Source organism: Miscanthus floridulus, chromosome 18 (genome assembly GCF_019320115.1).
Source record: "Miscanthus floridulus cultivar M001 chromosome 18, ASM1932011v1, whole genome shotgun sequence".
NCBI lineage: Eukaryota > Viridiplantae > Streptophyta > Magnoliopsida > Poales > Poaceae > Miscanthus > Miscanthus floridulus.
In genome coordinates, this window is record NC_089597.1 from 40,557,129 (window position 1) to 40,572,617 (window position 15,489).

Sequence of the window (15,489 nt, forward strand, 5' to 3'; positions counted from 1 at the left end):
GCACAGTTCTCGGCAAAATCGCGAGACGAATCTTTTAAGCCTAATTAGTCCATGAAAACCTTATGTGCTACAGTAACCCCACATGGGCTAGTGACCGATTAATTACTATCATTAGATTTGTCTCGTAGTTTCCTGATGGGTTCTGTAATTTTTTTATTAGTATCCAAAACCCCCTCCCGACATCCTTCCGACACATCCGATGTGACACCTAAAAATTTTCACCTCTCCAACTAAACACACCCTAATGCGTAATATGACGATACTGTAATCTACATCTATATCTCGATCCATATATATCTTATAAAAATCTAAACTCTACTAAAGTTCTATCTCCACTTGCATTCAGTTTGTCATATGTAATGAGATAGTTGCCCCTGCATTCACAGTACTGTCAAATTGAATTTACAATAGCAATATAGCATGGCTCTTTAATTCGCACCGGAAAAAGGCTGCACTAAAAATGTGGCTAATTGGTTTGCGCTTGCGCTAAACCACCATGAAGCCTCGACCTTGCCTCTTCAACCTTCAACCTGTACATGCCTCCACACCCCACCCCCTGGCCCCAGGAAGCAGAGAGAAGCACAAGGCGGGCCGCGCCGCGCCGCATCCCCGGACCGGCAGGTGGTGAACGCCATTGCCCCTCCGCTCCCCGTCAAATAAACCCCTCCTCCCTCCCTCTCCCACCCTTACCGCGTCGTTGAGGGCTCTGCACGCAATCACGCGCCGAGAGAAAAAGGGCATCGCGGCAAGGGCTTCCCTCCGTCGCCCGGTCGAGGCAGAGTCAAATAACCCCGCGCACTGCCGCGCCGGGGCGTCCAATTAGCCGCCGCCGCGTCGCCAACGATCGTTAGAGGCGAGAGGGGAGGAGTGTTTCTCCTAGGCGGGCGGATGAGATGCCGGCGCGCCGGAAGGTGAGGCCCGCGGGCGCGGCGGCGCGGCGTGCCGCGCTGCGGTGGTGGCTGCTCTCCCTCGCAGCCGCGGGCGCCACCGTCACCGCCGCCGCCGCGCTGCTCGCCGTCGCGCTCCACGTCTCCGGCCTCGCCGCGCCCTCCTCCGCCTCCTCCGGCGCGCCCTACCGCCTCTCGCAGCCGCGGGAGATCGAGGAGCTGCGGTGGGAGCAGGAGTTCGCACCGCCGCAGCTCGCGTCGCCACGAAAGGTGATCGATTCTCCCACAGATGCTGCTTTGCTGCTAGTTGCCGCCGCTGTTGCTTTCTTTGTTTTGTCTTTTTTGAATTCACGGGAGCCTATGACGCCGGGATTAATCTCTAGATTTGACAGCTGGACGGCGTGGCGGACGACGCGGCGGGGAAGAGGCTGTGGCTGCCGGCGCCGGCACGGCGGTTCGTGCCCTGCGTGGCGCCGTCACCGGAGTACAGAAGTAAGCGCATTATTGGCACACTTCGCCCCGACATCGATTTCTCGCCTCGTGGTCCAAATTCTTGTGCGCAGCTCTGATTTCGTTCATCTTGCATTGCAGGCCCGGTGGTGTCGAGGGGGTACTTGCTCGTACACACCAATGGAGGACTCAACCAGATGCGCTCTGGGGTAAGCTGGACCGTCCTGGTCGAAATTTATCACTTGCCTTACTGATGACCGAAGATATTCATTGATTGATTTGCATTAGATGTGTTCACTTGAGTGGGGAGGGCTAATATCTCCCCCCCACCCCACCCCACCCACCCCAAAAAAAAAAAAGCGTGGGAGAACATTGTCGTTCGGGCATGTGGGGTGTTTGATCAGAGTTGACAGTTTGTGAGCACCCATCAATAGCAGCTTTGATTTTTTTGCATATATATTTTTCGTGCTCTCAATGTGCTTTTCCTAACTCTCAGGTCTGTGGGACCGAGCAGTCCTTTGGTGCTTTAATCACGTGCAGTTGGTGTTCTGTTGCTAATGTTCCACTCTTTCTTAGTGATGTCAGATGTGCTTGATTAAGCTCTATATGGTGATTGAAAGTAAGCTGTTTGTTTCCCAATTAGTATTTTGTTAACTGAGTTATCAGCGACACAGATTGAATGGCTCAACTGCGTCAAAGATAGAGTGCTTATTACTCCTGAGAATGGTTGGTGGGTGGATGTTGTCTCTTTGCCATTCCAAATTTCTTTTCCTGGTGCTTGGTATTGAGTATCATGCTCATTTTCGTTTTTCTGATTCTGATAAATGACACTTGTTTGGATGTGCCTCTGTCATATCCATGCCAAGCTTCAGTCATTATCTTGTTTTTTTCTTCATAGCAGGATAAAGAAAGTTGTTTGTTTTATTAGGGGAGGACCAAAAGCAGTTACACTCTGCTTGTGCATGCAGATTGTTAGATAACTGAAATTAACTACTAGTAGTGTTTTAGTTGTACTTGACTTTAAAGAATTAGGAGAATTTGCTATTTTTTCTTTAGGTTCCCTTAATTAATTATGGCTAAGATAACTGAAACCTTTTTTTTGTTTTGTTTTGCCAATTGGTACTTTTCCTAATTCCCTTAACATCAGCTTCATGTGATTTGGGTATAGAAAGGGGAATGTTTCTTTATTGTTTATTTACTGCTGCGCTTTGTTTACTGTAGATTTGTGTTGCTAATGAATAATCATGGGTAGCTTCACTATAGACGCAAAATCCCTCAAATGTTTGTCTCCTTTTTAATAGAACATTCTTATTCTTATGGCAGATCAGTGATATGGTGGCAGTTGCGCGCATACTTAATGCTACACTCATCATTCCAGAGCTTGATAAGAAATCATTTTGGCATGACAAAAGGTAGGTCATATACTGGGTTTATTTTCAGCCTTCCATGAACTGATCTGAGACTGATGAGACCACTTTTTAATATCAGCAACTTTTCAGATGTGTTTGATGAAGAACACTTCATAAATTCTTTAGCTAATGATGTGAAAGTTGAGAAAAAACTGCCAAAGGAGTTGGTGAAAGCTCCAAAGTCTGTTAGGTACTTCAAGAGTTGGTCTGGAGTAGATTATTATGAGGATGAGATCTCTCCACTGTGGGACCATCGCCAGGTCTGAATTCAATCACCACTGTGCACTTCCATACTAGCCAATTCTAAGCAGCGATTACTAATGCAACATTTGGAGCTGTGATACTGATTGATGATTTGTACTAGGTCATTCGAGCTGCTAAGTCAGATTCCCGCCTTGCAAACAACCATCTTCCTCCTGACATTCAGAAGCTTCGTTGTCGGGCCTTTTTCCAAGCACTGAGATTTGCTCCCCCAATTGAAGCTCTAGGCAAAGTAAATCATTCTCTCATATCTTCCCATCTCGATCATTAATTTCTCTGAAATGAATACAAGTGTTGTTTAGATAAGCAAAGATTAACTGATTTTCTTCCAGCTATTGGTGGAGAGGATGAGGTCATTTGGGCCGTATATTGCTTTGCATTTGCGCTATGAGAAGGATATGCTTGCCTTTAGTGGCTGCACATATGGTTTATCACAGACAGAATCAGAAGAACTTGCAATGATCAGGCAAGGCCTTATGGTTTATTTACACTGTCTTGCTTGTATTTTAACAGCAGTAGATGTTACCAGCTGTTGAATCTAATTCTGCTCCTGTATCTACAGAGAAAACACAACCTACTGGAAGGTGAAGGACATTGATCCATTAGAACAAAGATCCCACGGGTACTGCCCCTTGACACCAAAGGAAGTCGGCATGTTTCTTTCTGGGCTAGGGTATCCATCAAGCACCCCAGTCTACATAGCTGCAGGGGAAATATATGGAGGTGAATCACATATGGTTGATTTACAATCAAGGTTCCCTATTCTGATGAACAAGGTAGAGCAACTATCATTCCATTTGTTATGTAACCTATAATACAATTTTCTTTAGTTGCCACTTTGACATATGTCGTGTGCTCCACTTGCAGGAAAAACTTGCCTCAGCTGAGGAGTTGCGGCCTTTCAGCCAATATGCTGCTCAAATGGCAGCTTTAGATTATATTGTTTCAGTGGAGAGTGATGTCTTTATTCCATCTTATTCGGGGCAACATGGCACGGGCTGTGGCAGGTCACAGGCGTTTCCTTGGCCATAGGAAGACAATCAGTCCTGACAGGTACAATCACAAACCACTGCATTTCTCACTTCTCACTGTCCTCACAATTTGTTCTACTTTTTCGTTATGCATCTCATCATCTTCTTTCTTTGGTCCAGGAAAGCACTAGTTCGATTGTTTGACAAAGTTGCTAGTGGATTACTAAAGGAAGGGGAGAGGCTATCGCAAAGGATAATAGACATCCACCAGAAAAGGTATTAAACTGATGATATGCATGACAACTAAAAGACACTGATGTGTGTTTGTTCCTTATTTTTGTTCTTGTTCTATACTTCAGACAAGGCTCTCCACGGAAACGAAAAGGTCCGGTCTCAGGAACAAAGGGCAAAGATAGGTTTAGGTCAGAAGAGGCATTTTATGAGAACCCTTTTCCTGACTGCCTGTGTCAACCAGGGTCTCCAGCCAGCGATGATTCTCTTGGCAGCATCTAAGCCACGGAACTAATCATCATCCTAGCAGATCCCTGGGTGTGATTCCAGTGTACATAGAAAGAAATTAAGAAACACGTAGCAAGGTGCACACTGACAAATCCACACTGATCAGAACTTCTGTGTAGCTGACATCATGCGCTAACCATCCGTTGGCACAAGCCATCGTCCAGCTGTGGCTGAACCGCTGAAGTACTGGCATGGTTGGGCTTGTTAGAAGTCAGAACAGCTGGAGGTGGAAGCAGGTGTATAGGGCTATAGAGAAGTCGTGTGATTTTGATTGGGATAATTATCTCAATTGCTTGTAAGTAGATGATAGTAATAAACAGAGAGAGAGAGAATTACAGGAGCAGCTTGACAAACGTTTAACTCATATATGGGCAATTGGGCATTGAGTGCACTTCCGCCCATATAGGTTTCAGTCTGATTAGCAAGGGAACTCGCATTTTCTCTTAATTATTCTTGTGATGGTCATCTTCAGCCCACCTTTTTTAGTAGAAGGATGAACTGAAATGAACTGGTACCCTGGACACTTTTGTAATGAGAGTGGATCTGAGCTAGTTCCTGAACTTTCTGTAGTTAAATTGGAATGAATGTGTTGGCGTTCTTCTGATTTTATTAGATAAAGAGCACATTTTGGTACGAAATGCAGTAGTTGGTACCCATCTCAATTCTGTAACATCAAAGATTCTTATCTAAATTCTTTCGCCACAACACAAATCGATTTGGCATTTCGTGCGTGGTGCACTTTATAAAGCAATGAGCCAGTGTAGTTTACATCGCAATGGGAGATCGATAATCACATTCTAACATTTTGATTTCGATTTCTCAAGCAGGTGGAAGCCCAGAGACTAGACGTCTGTTTCCATCCTAGATCATGGATTGACACTTCGTGGATTAACACTAAGCACCAAGTTGCAGTTGAGAACAACGAACAAGTCTCAGCCATAAGATCAGTCCAATAATTGGCAATGCTAAACCCAAAAGAACATGAACCATATCGATTCCGATAAACAACTACTGTCCCAGCCATACGATCAGTCCAACAATGGGCAATGCAAAACCCAAAAGAACATGAAGCATATAGATTCCGATAAACAACTACTGTCCCACTCTATAATTTCTCTTATCATCGTCATTACCATCGAAAAAACCTCGGCAGGGCAAAATCTCAAGCAGAAGCAGATGACCATGTCGAGCCCTGACGCAATCTGTGGCGTGTTCCAATTTGAGAAGTGAGAACCCAAATGGAATTTCACTAATGTCAGAGCATCTCCAAGAGTGCTCCATATCCCTTCCCCATCGTTGGAATTTGGAAAAAAAAAGAGAAAAACTAGTCTCCAAGAGTTCCCCATATCTCTTCCTCATCTTTCCGCACTTCACAAAATCACCGTGATTGCCCGTAAAAATACGCGCTGCTCCGTCGCGCGCATATCCTCGTTCCTGCTCCTTCTCGTGCTTCCCGCGATAAATTCCCGCGCCGTCTCCTTGGCGCCATAGCACAGGCTCCATTGATCTACTGCTACGTTCGTCGAGGGCAGAGGATCTTTGCCGCCGCCGACCAAGAGGTAAACTCCATCGATCTACTTCTCCATTCAGGTGTTTTGCCGTTCGTAGGGTTATCCATGCTGTCGCCGCCAGGATTGGCCGCCTGGGTCTTGTCGTGGAGGCCGGCGGAGGCGTAGACGGCCTGGCCTTCGCGGAGAGCAGCACATCGGCGATCCGATCAGAGTCGAGTGCTCCAGACCAGGGCTTTTCCCTCTGGCCTGTGCCCGCGATCCGATCAGAGCGGCGGACAGCCGGGTTCGCGGGCGCCTCGGCTGCGTCCGCCTGGCCGTGGCTGCCTACTGCCTCAGCCTGCCATGGCTAGCAGCCGCCTGCTATTTTTTATGGAACAACTATTTATTTTTTGATGAAACTGTTATTCTTGCCTGAATGTATATGCTACTGTGCCGGCGTGTATGCTACTGTACCTGCTGACGGGAGAGAGGAGGCTGTATGGCACTGTGCTGTACTAAAATTTTTCCTCGTACTGATGGCTGGCTGGTTTTGATACATGTGCTACTGAATGGCTGAATGATTGGTTGACATGATTGTGCTACAGATGGCTGCCAAATGCCAGTGCTTTTGATGAAACTGCTATTTTTTTTCATTTCCTCATCTTTGATCCAGTACAAATATTTTTCATGTACATGGATTAAGCATTGAATTATTGTAGGATGGACCCCACGTCGATATTGACAAACATGGTCACTAGAGAGGATGATATTCCTGGTCTGGAAGACTACACTTTTCTCATGACACAGGACACCCAGGAAATTGATGAGATGTGTACTGAAGTACAAGCAGTTGATGTGCCGGTGCAGCCAAGTGGAGGTGCTCCACGCCCTCTCACTACAAGGCCTTATTCGAAGAGGACAAAAAACTTGGATCCGAATGAGGATTTAGTTGTTGTGGCAGCTTGGTTGAACACGAGGAAAGATACCGTGCGCAGGGCTAATCAACCTCGTGGCTCCTTTTGGAGTAGATTTCATGCTTTCTATGAGAAACACAAGACAACTGAATCGTTCAGAACGGAGAGTTCCATTATGCATAGGTGGATGACTATTTTGGACCAAGCGAACAAGTTTTGTGCATGCTACGAAGCGATTGAGCGTAGGAATCAAAGTAGTGCAACCATTCAAGACAAGGTTTAATTTGTTATTTGTTTCATTTGTTCATTTGTTTAGTTTTTCTATTTGATTTATTTGTGGAGATATACATATTGATGATTAATAACATGTGTAGGTTTCTGACGCGGCCGAGATGTTCAAGGGATTAGACAGGGAGAACAAGACATTCACTCTAATGCACTATTGGAACAAATTGAAGGGTGAAGACAAGTGGAAGGCTGTCGACAGAATATCGTCGGCAGTCCTCCGAGTGGTATCCCACGAAGGTAGATTGATCGACAGAGATGCGTGTAATCGAGAACAAGAAGGCAACAGAGACACACGAGTTAGACAGGTTCGGGCCATCAGCACGACGTAATACCCTACTCCTGTGGTCTGTTGTATTGTATTGGCTATCGTATGATATTGCGTGTCTTTGAAGGGGGTCCCGCCCGCCTTATATAGTCCGAGGGCAGGGTTACAAGTCGGTTAGATCTAGAGATAACCGAAAAGTAATAACAGATTATAGGAATTATGGGATCATACGTATCCAAACAGATCTTGTAGTATCTTCAGGATATCTTCCCGGTGTCTTGCGGGACGCGCCGAACAGCGTCGTGCCACGCAAGGTTTTGTCTTGTGGGCTGGGCCGCCCCTAGGGGCGTAGCCCATATGGTCTGCCGTGGGTATCCGGGGTCGTACCCCCCACAGCTAGTCCCCAAGTGCCTTGTATCCGTTGTGCAACGTCGTCTTGAGCTTGTCTGAGCAGGTGCGAACAAAGCCGAGCAGTCAAACTCATGGTCCGACCACCGTGATGAGTTGCCGAGCAGTTATGAACCGTCGTCGAGCAGTGTGAACCGTCGTCGAGCAGTGTGAACCGTTGCCGAGCAGTGTGAACCGTCGCCGAGCAATGTATCCCAAGTTAGGCTTGCCATAAGGATGTAAGGAGTTCAAGTCCAAAATCGAAAATTTCCTCGTAGTGGACCAAGTGTGCCCACTTAGAGTCCGACCATGAGAAAGGGAGATAGTCTTCTCCAACTTTAGGAGGCGCGAAGTCTTCTAGATTAAAGCAAACACACTCACTGCGAGGTGAAGTGTGCCCACTTAGTCCCCAAGCCTGACAGTAGGTGACGTAGTCACGTGGTGTCAGGGTCCAAAGTAGAAGAAAAATAGAAGACCAGTCAAGCAGGCAGCCGGTTCTCGGGCGTAGCCCTGAAATGAGAAAAGCACATTCACCGCAAGGTGAAGTGTGCCACTTAGTCCATGAGCCTGATAGTAGGTGATGTTGTCACGTGGTGCCAGGGTCAGAAACAATAGTCAACAGAAGAAAGTCCCTAGTGTAGTGAGGAACCAAGTCGTATTGATGATGCAGTCCCCGAGCTGTAAGTGGAAATCTTGGAGAAAACAAATCGTGGAGAAAAAACCAGAGTAACGGCTGTACAATAGGAGTTACTGAGCCTTAATGGATTGCGGAGAAGTCGACAAATATTTGGTGAGCAGTAACAAATTACGGCGAAATATGGGCGATACGGGCTGTAGTTGCGTGAAAGCCCAGGTAACGGCCCACCACGCCATTTTGGAGAATTCGGAGAGGCACAAAACATGGAGCGGTTTCTGAAAAACCCTCAAATGCGAAAGGTGGGGGAGTGCTTTATAACTGCGCCGCTGCACCCCGCTCTCCCACCTTTGCCACTTCGCCACTTCACCACTTCAACTTCCTCCTCAACCCTAGCACTTCCAGATTCATAAGCGCTTCCACTGCCAATCTCAAACTAGATCTAAGAGATGGCGCTAAAGAGGGGAGTTGGAAACCCAAAGAAGGCGGCCGCCGGAGCCAGCCATGACAATGAGTGGGTGCCGTCGCTCATGGGGGAGGCAGAGATCAACAGGATGGTGGAGGTGGGCATTCTTCCAGACCGTGTCACCACCGGATGGCGGCCGGCCAATGGTGAGCCCTACTAAAAGGTCCTAATGGCTAGAGGGGGGGGGGTGAATAGCCTAATAAAAAAATTCTACAACAACACTTAACAAAAGGTTAGACGATTATGAGGCGAAGCGAGTGTTGCGCTAGCCTACTCAAAATGCAAGCCACCTACCGCAATTCTAGTTTAGATAATGTTTATCCACACAATAGCAAATACACTACCCTATGTTAGTGTGCTCTCAAAGACTAACTAAAGAGCCACACCAACCAAGCAAATAAGCTCTCACAACTAGTTACACTAAAGAGCTTGACAACTAGTTTGCGGTAAAATAAAGAGAGTGATCAAGAAGGTTATATCGTCGTGTAGAGGAAGGAACCAATCAATCACAAGGATGAATAACAATGAAGACCAATCACCTCGGAATCAATGATGAACACAATGATTTTTACCAAGGTTCACTTGCTTGCCGGCAAGCTAGTCCTCGTTGTGGCGATTCACTCACTTGGAGGTTCACGCGCTAATTGGCTTCACATGCCAAATCCTCAATAGGGTGCCGCACAACCAACACAAGATGAGGATCACACAAGCCACGAGCAATCCACTAGAGTACCTTTTGGCGCTCCGCCGGGGAAAGGTCAAGAACCCCTCACAATCACCACGATCAGAGCCGGAGACAATCACCACCCTCTGCTCAACGATCCTCGCTGCTCCAAGCCATCTAGGTGGCGGCAACCACCAAGAGTAACAAGCGAAATTCGCAGCGAAACACGAACACTAAGTGCTTCTAGATGCAATCACTCAAGCAATGCACTTGGATCACTCCCAATCTCACTATGATGATGAATCAATGATGGAGATGAGTGGGAGGGCTTTGGCTAAGCTCACAAGGTTACTATGTCAATGAAAATGGCCAAAGATATGAGCTACAACCGGCCATGGGGCTTAAATAGAAGCCCCCATGGAATAGAGCCGTTATACCCCTTCACTGGGCAAAACGTGCTCTGACCGGACGGTCCGATCATACTGACCGGACCCTGGACTCAGCGTCCGGTCCACTGATCTTTGCCACATGTCACTTTGAGTTAAAACAGGACCATCAGATCTCAACGGCTAAGTGCCGACCAGAGGCTCCGGTATTACTGATCGAACCCTAGAGCCTCAGCATCCGGTCGAGTACAGTAAGGGTCCAAATCCATTTTTCCTCGACCGGACGCGTCCGGTCCACCTCGATCGGACACGGCCTAGCGTCCGGTGGTATACCCTAGCTACTGTACCGCCAGGTCAGCATGACCGGACATAGGCAGTCAGCGTCCGGTGCATTCAGATCCAGCGTCCGGTCACTTGACATACGCTGGCATCTCCTCTGTCTTCTTCACCCTTGCTCAAATGTGCTAACCACTAAGTGTATCACCTTGTGCACATGTGTTAGCATATTTTCACAAACATTTTCAAGGGTGTTAGCACTCCACTAGATCCTAAATGCATATGCAATGAGTTAGAGCATCTAGTGGCACTTTGATAACTGTATTCCAATACGAGTTTCACCCCTCTTAATAGTACGGCTATCTAACCTAAATGTGATCACACTCTCTAAGTGTCTTGATCACCAAAACAAAATAGCTCCTACAAGTTATACCTTTGCCTTGAGCTTTTTGTTTTTCTCTTTCTTCTTTTCAAGTTTAAGCCCTTGATCATCGCCATGCCATCACCATTGTCATGTTATGATCTTCATTAGCTTCTCCACTTGAAGTGTGCTACCTATCTCATGATCACTTGATAAACTAGGTTAGCACTTAGGGTTTCATCAATTCACCAAAACCAAACTAGAGCTTTCAATCTCCCCCTTTTTGGTAATTGATGACAACCCTTATACAAAGATATGAAATAAAATTCAATTGAATTCATGTTGCTTGCCCAAGCATATTTACCATGTGTAAAAGGATATGGACAAGTTTCATGAATCCCAAGTGGTAGAAATTGCTCCCCCTACATATGTGCTAAGAGTTTGGATTGTAGCTTGCACATATGATTAGATAGGAAATATATGAGTCAATGTCTACCAAATGATGCTAAGGTATAAAAGATGGACCTTTAAAGCGTGATACCAATCAGAGTGCACTATTATACCATCCTTAGCATCATGGTTAACTTGATATCACTTGGAAACAACACTTTGAAAAATGAATCCACTATATAACCTATGCATGCTAGTTTTTCATTTCATCATTCAAACCTACAACTAGCATACGCCACACAAGCATGGATATTGAAATTTAAAACTTGTGCCATGCAAGCAAAACATATGAAATGCACATTCAAATGTACCATACAAGTTCATGAGCTTGCTCCCCCTACTTATGTGCTCAAAATTTTAGTTGATCCCTTTCCTTTGTTCATTTCTCTCATATATCAAGATATCTTTATGTTTCTCTCCCTTTATGATATTTATCTATCTTTGTTTCTCTCCCCCTTTGTCATCAATGACCACAAAGGTTCTAAATATAGATAGTATTACTTGTAGGGTAGAGATTATCAATGTCAATCAATGGGGTGAGTATCATTTTTCCAAATTTGGTCCAATCTAGATTATTTGCCAAAGATATTTAACTCGGTTTGATCCAAGGACAAGCTTTTTCACACCTCCAAGTAAGGGTTATCTTGTACCATGTTGAGTTAAACACTTATAGCTCATTTTCTAGATTAAACACTAGGTTTACAAGCCCACAACCATGTCATATGCCATCACTAGATCAAATCAAGCATTGAAGCAATAGTGATACCATATAGACATCAAAATCATTTGATTTTCATGAATGAGCCTAATAAAATAGAACCACTTGAAAGGTCCTAATAAGATTGAAAATATAACTAGATGCACTAAACATGTCTTTAGCAAGGATGTATGCCATGCCAATCAACTTTTACCTTGGATTGCTCGAAGGAGAGGCATGTCTTATGAGTGGGGGGGGGGGTGCATCAACACATATTTGAGAAATCCAATATGTTCAACTCATTCCTTAGCTTGCAAAACCTTTTCTCATCCAATGGCTTGGTGAATATATCGGCAAGTTGATCGTCGGTGCCTATACTCTCAATGCAAATGTCCCCTTTTTGTTGATGATCTCTTATAAAATGGTGGCGGATATCAATGTGCTTTGTTCTTGCATGTTGAACCGGATTGTTGGTCAACTTGATTGCACTCTCATTGTCACATAGCAATGGCACTTTCTTGAACTTGAATCCAAAGTCACTCAAAGTGGCCTTCATCCAAAGTATTTGTGCACAACAACTACCGGTGGATATGTATTCCGCTTCGGTGGTTGATAATGCAACACTATTTTGCTTCTTTGATGACCATGAAACAAGTGATCTTACCAATAATTGACATGTACCTGAGGTGCTCTTCCTTTCAACCTTGCATCCCGCATAGTCCGAGTCAGAGTAACCAACTAGCTCAAACTTTGCTCCTTTGGGATACCATAAACCAATATTTGGTGTATGCTTCAAGTACCTCAATATCCTCTTTGTAGCCTTCAAATGACTTTCTCTTGGTGAGCCTTGAAATCTTGCACACATGCATACACTAAACATGACATCCGGCCTTGATGCGGTCACATAGAGTAGGCTTCCAATCATAGATCGATACAACTTTTGATCCACCATATTTCCACTTGCATCACTATCCAAGTTGCCATTGGTTCCCATTGGTGTGCTAATGACTTTGCTATCACTCATGCCAAACTTCTTGATCATGTCCTTGATATACTTGCCTTGACTTACAAATGTATCATTCTTCAATTGCTTGATTTGAAGACCAAGGAAGTAACTTAACTCTTCAATCATGGACATCTCAAACTCATTAGCCATCATCTTTCCGAACTCATCACAAAAATCTTGATTTGTTGATCCAAATATAATGTCATCAACATAGATTTGCAACACAAACAAGTCTTTTCCAATCTTCTTGATGAAAAGAGTGGTGTCAACCTTGCCCATTGTGAACCCTTTAGAGAGGAGGAAGTCCCTTAATCTCTCATAACATGCTCTAGGTGCTTGCTTCAAACCATACAAAGCTTTCTTCAACTTGTATACATGGTTGGGCTTCTTATCATCTTCAAAACTGGGAGGTTGCTCAACATATACTTCTTTATTGATGTAGCCATTGAGAAATGCACTCTTAACATCCATTTGATAGAGCTTGATGTTGTGAGCACAAGCATAGGCTAGCAAGATTCTTATTGCTTCTAATCTAGCAACCGGAGCATATGTTTCTCCAAAGTCAAGACCTTCAACTTGTGTATATCCTTGTGCTACCAATCTTGCTTTGTTCCTTACTACTATCCCTTCTTGATCTTGCTTGTTTCTAAAAACCCATTTGGTTCCAATCATATTGTGTCCCTTTGGTCTCTCTACTAATTCCCATACTTGATTTCTTGTGAAGTTATTCAATTCTTCATGCATAGCATTCACCCAATCAACATCCTTCAAAGCTTCATCTAACTTCTTTGGTTCACTGGATGACACAAATGAGAAGTGTTCACAAAATGATGCCAATCTTGATCTTGTTTGTACACCTCTTGAAATATCTCCAATTATAGTGTCCAAAGGATGATCTCTTGCAACATTGGTTGGTTGGAGGATTGGAACTTGATTGCTTGCACTTGCTTGATCATTGGGTTGAGATGATGTACTAGCTACTTGATCTTGTTCATTGTCATGAGATCCACTTGCATTAACTTGATTTGTATCATCTTGCACATTTAAGTTAGAGAGCACTTGCACTTGATCATCTTCATCATCATTCACTTGCCTAGGCCTCAATCCACCAATATCCATGTTCTTCATGGCATTTGAAAGTTGAATGCCTCTAACATCTTCCAAGTTCTCATTCTCTACTTGTGAACCCTTGGTTTCATCAAATTCAACATCATGAACTTCCTCAAGAGTACCACTATCCAAATTCCAAACTCTATATGCTTTGCTTGTAGTGGAATAACCAAGTAAGAATCCTTCATCACATTTCTTATCAAACTTGCTCAATCTAGTGCCTTTCTTCACGATATAGCATTTGCAACCAAAGACCCAAAAATATGCAATGTTGGGCTTTCTACCATTCAAGAGCTCATTGGTGTCTTCTCTTTCAATCGGTGACAATAGAGGCGGTTGCTACAATAGCAAGCCGTGTTGATAGCTTTGGCCCAAAAAGATTGACTCACATTGTACTCACTAAGCATAGACCTTGCCATATCAATGAGTGTTCTATTCTTTCTCTCAACAAGGCCATTTGATTGAGGTGTGTACTTGGCTGAGAATTGATGTCTAATTCTAAATTCATCACATAACTCATCAATTCTAGTGTTCTTGAACTCACTACCATTGTCACTTCTAACTCTCTTGATGGTTGTTTCAAACTCATTGTGAATGCCTTTGACAAATGATTTGAATGTTGCAAATACATCACTTTTGTCCACTAGAAAGAATACCCATGTGTATCTAGTGTAGTCATCCACTATCACAAATCCATATTTGTTACCACCGATACTAGTGTATTGTGTTGGCCCAAACAAATCCATGTGTAATAACTCAAATGCTTTACTAGTGCTCATCATGCTTTTCTTAGGATGGGTGTTTCCAACTTGTTTGCCGGCTTGACAAGAGCTACAAAGCTTATCATTTTCAAACACAACATCTTTCAAGCCTTTAACTAAGTCATGCTTAACCAATCTATTCAATTGTTTCATTCCAATATGACCAAGCCTTCTATGCCATAACCAACCCATGCTAGACTTAGTGAACAAGCATGTAGATAATTTAGCTTCACTAGCATTGAAATCAACCAAGTATAGATTCTCATATCTAAAACCTTTGAAGATCAAGTTAGAGCCATCTACACTTATGATCTCTACATCATCTACTCCAAATATGCATTTGAATCCAAGATCACACAATTGAGCCACGGATAGCAAATTGAAATTCAAGCTCTCAACTAGCAATACATTGGATATGCTCATGTCATTGGATATTGTAATCTTACCAAGCCCTTTGACCCTTCCTTTTCCATTGTCACCAAATGTGATACTATCATAACCATCATTGCCATTGGTGTTGATTGAGTTGAACATTCTTGCATCACCGGTCATGTGTTGAGTGCACCCACTATCAAGAACCCAATGCCTTTCTCTGGCTTTATAATTGACCTACAAAAGAAGATCAATTCTTTTTAGGTACCCAAACTTGCTTGGGTCCTTGAAGGTTAGTCACTAGGCTCTTTGGTACCCAAATGACTTTCTTATTTGAGCCCATCCATGGTTTACCAATGAACTTAGCCTTCACACCATTTGTACCCTGAGTAAGCATATAGCATGAATCAAGCTTAATGGAGGATACATTAGCATTTTTGCTCTTGTTTTTGCATTCATGCTCTT

At 44.1% G+C, this 15,489-nt stretch overlaps 1 protein-coding gene across 1 annotated transcript; it reads left to right on the forward strand.

Moving 5' to 3' along the window:
- Window positions 1–512: 512 nt before the first annotated feature.
- Window positions 513–5,106, forward strand: LOC136520623 (O-fucosyltransferase 7-like). The gene is given in 12 exon segments (XM_066514196.1): window positions 513–1,157; window positions 1,280–1,379; window positions 1,479–1,546; window positions 2,661–2,749; window positions 2,826–3,006; window positions 3,111–3,239; window positions 3,340–3,473; window positions 3,570–3,783; window positions 3,875–3,988; window positions 3,990–4,060; window positions 4,159–4,254; window positions 4,338–5,106. Coding segments are annotated over 12 exon segments (1,614 nt in total). The 5' UTR covers window positions 513–893; the 3' UTR covers window positions 4,492–5,106.
- Window positions 5,107–15,489: the final 10,383 nt, after the last annotated feature.